This window comes from Vigna radiata, chromosome 8 (genome assembly GCF_000741045.1).
Source record: "Vigna radiata var. radiata cultivar VC1973A chromosome 8, Vradiata_ver6, whole genome shotgun sequence".
NCBI lineage: Eukaryota > Viridiplantae > Streptophyta > Magnoliopsida > Fabales > Fabaceae > Vigna > Vigna radiata.
The window spans coordinates 40219813-40222132 of NC_028358.1; the positions used below are offsets into that span (position 1 = coordinate 40219813).

At 29.9% G+C, this 2320-nt stretch overlaps 1 protein-coding gene across 1 annotated transcript; it reads right to left on the minus strand.

Annotated features, from left to right (window-relative positions):
- Nucleotides 1-275: 275 nt before the first annotated feature.
- Nucleotides 276-1853, minus strand: LOC106770642 (polygalacturonase-like). The gene is made up of 4 exons (XM_022784831.1): nucleotides 1702-1853; nucleotides 1252-1560; nucleotides 637-1155; nucleotides 276-512 (listed from the first exon to the last, which is right to left on the minus strand). Exons 1-4 carry the CDS (start codon nucleotides 1819-1821, stop codon nucleotides 276-278), a joined length of 1185 nt encoding a protein of 394 aa, XP_022640552.1. The 5' UTR covers nucleotides 1822-1853.
- Between the last annotated feature and the right edge of the window lie 467 nt (nucleotides 1854-2320).

The following is a 2320-nucleotide window of genomic DNA, read 5'->3' on the forward strand; positions in this document are numbered from 1 at the left end:
ATACTCATTAGATATGAGATAAAGATACAAATGAATATTTTTCTTTGTTGATGGAGATAAGATAATAAAATTCGTCCCACCTTAATAAAAAAAATTGTTTGAACATGACATAACCAGATAATTAAAATACTTTATTATTAAAGAATAATTATATACACAATTCTCATTGTACTACAATTTATTTCAAGTATTTATTAACAAGGAATTACAATTACGACTAGAACTATATATGGATTTCTCATGCTCCAAGGAAAAATAGTTAAACATATTTGTACTTAGTGTTTTTTGTTATTCATAGTTGTGCACTCAGGAACATTTCCTGTTATTTTTGGTTTGACATTGTTGCAGACAGCGATTGTTGGAGTTCCATTAAACTTGAGATCAACATTAGATATCTCTACACCCTCACATGGTGCAACACTACTACAAGCAAGAATCATTCCTTCTTTAGTTGCTGAAGTACCCTTTATATTTTTGATGATAACTTTGTTTATCTTTACTCTTGATGGTTGCTGAATCATCACAAGAATAAATGAGATAAAAGTTAGTCTTTAAGCCACCTTATGTACTGTATAAACTATTTTATAAATGAAATAATAACATTAATGTGCAGATGAATATATAAGAGACTAATACCTTTTGGGAGCATTTGTTCGATGGACAATACTCTTGATCTATAATAATAGGATTCTTAACATTCTCCATAGTAATATCCTCAAATGCTAAGTTAGAAATTGTAATTGTTTCTGGCTCACTAGACCAAGTCTTAATCTTCACTCCATTGTCAGTTTCTTTCAAAGTGCAACCCTTAATTGTAATACCATCAATAGGCTCTTCTTTTGTGTGCTTTCCGGGACTTCCAATACTAATACCATGACCAGGTCCACACGTCACATTTTGGACAAGAACTTGTCTACTACCGTCACCTAGTGAAACACAATCATCTCCAGTTCCAATGTTTGAATTAAGAACATTCACACTTGTTGATTTTTCAACATGAATGCCGCTAGTATTGGGGCTATTTTGTGGAGCGCTTACCTTAAATTCATTAAATGTGAAATTTTTGCAATTTAAAACCTTGGCATGAAAGTGTTTACTATCCTTGCTGGTAATGTGCTTTACTATTGAATTGTTGACGGAATTGAAAACAAAATTCTGTTGGCAAGAAAGAATACAAAATTGAATTAAATCTAATTTTAATAAATACACATGCTACATTTTATTTGAATTTTGAAATAATATTTTACTTACCATGCTAAGTTTGCAATTAGAGTTTTTTGAACATTCATTATGTTTCCAAGCAGATTTTCCTTGACCATCAAGGATTGCGTAACCACCTATGGTTAAGTCATTAACATGGCTAATCTTGATCCAATGGTCGCCTCCAACATCCTTTTGCTTGACTAGTGCTCTGACTGTGCCATCCATAATAATTTTTACAGGACCCTTGCAAGGACCTTTTAATTCTACAGGTTTCAGTGTATATGTTCCCGAAAAATAAATTTCGACAGGTTCTGTGGATGTGGATGCACATGCTTCTTTCCAGCCACTTTTTAAATCCTTAAGAATATGCAAATTGCAAATTATTGAAAAGATTGTTATAATAATAAAAAGAAATCCCATAAATTGGAGATGAAATATGGTTTTTTTTTTTATCAAATAATGTGAATTCCTGTTTCGCTCAATATTAAATATCCATACCTTAGTTATGTCGAAATCTGGTACCGTTCCCACTTTTGATAGATGAATAGTGAATGATTGAGTTAAATCAAAGTGAATTGTGAAAAAAGATAAAAATAATATGATGATGGAAATTTTCATATTGTTTTGTAGTTTTGGATTATACCTCACTTTCCTTTTGCTGAGTGAATTATTTTTGAAGTTTGATTGGATTTTATATATATGAACAGCATGGATAATAACCACTAATATTATTAGACATTATAACACATGTTACTATCGGAATATTTCTCTTCTTTTTTTAGATGTTTACTATATTTTTAGGATTTCGTTATAAACTATTAGCTACATACCACCCATTAACATCCTATTATTGTTAATTTGAATACCGAAAAAGGAATGGATATGTACATATCGTTTCGTCCCCATCCATAAATCTATCATCATCCTCATCCCATACTCATTCTGATTCATGTTTAAATTATTAAACTACTTATAGTTTATCATATAAACTTATATATATATTAGTTTGTTAGTCTTTAGTTTTATAATTTTTTTCTTTCGTTACAAACATTTTCATCATATTTTTTAATTGTTTAGCTTATTTTATATCCACAAAACCTACTAACATCCTTTTTTT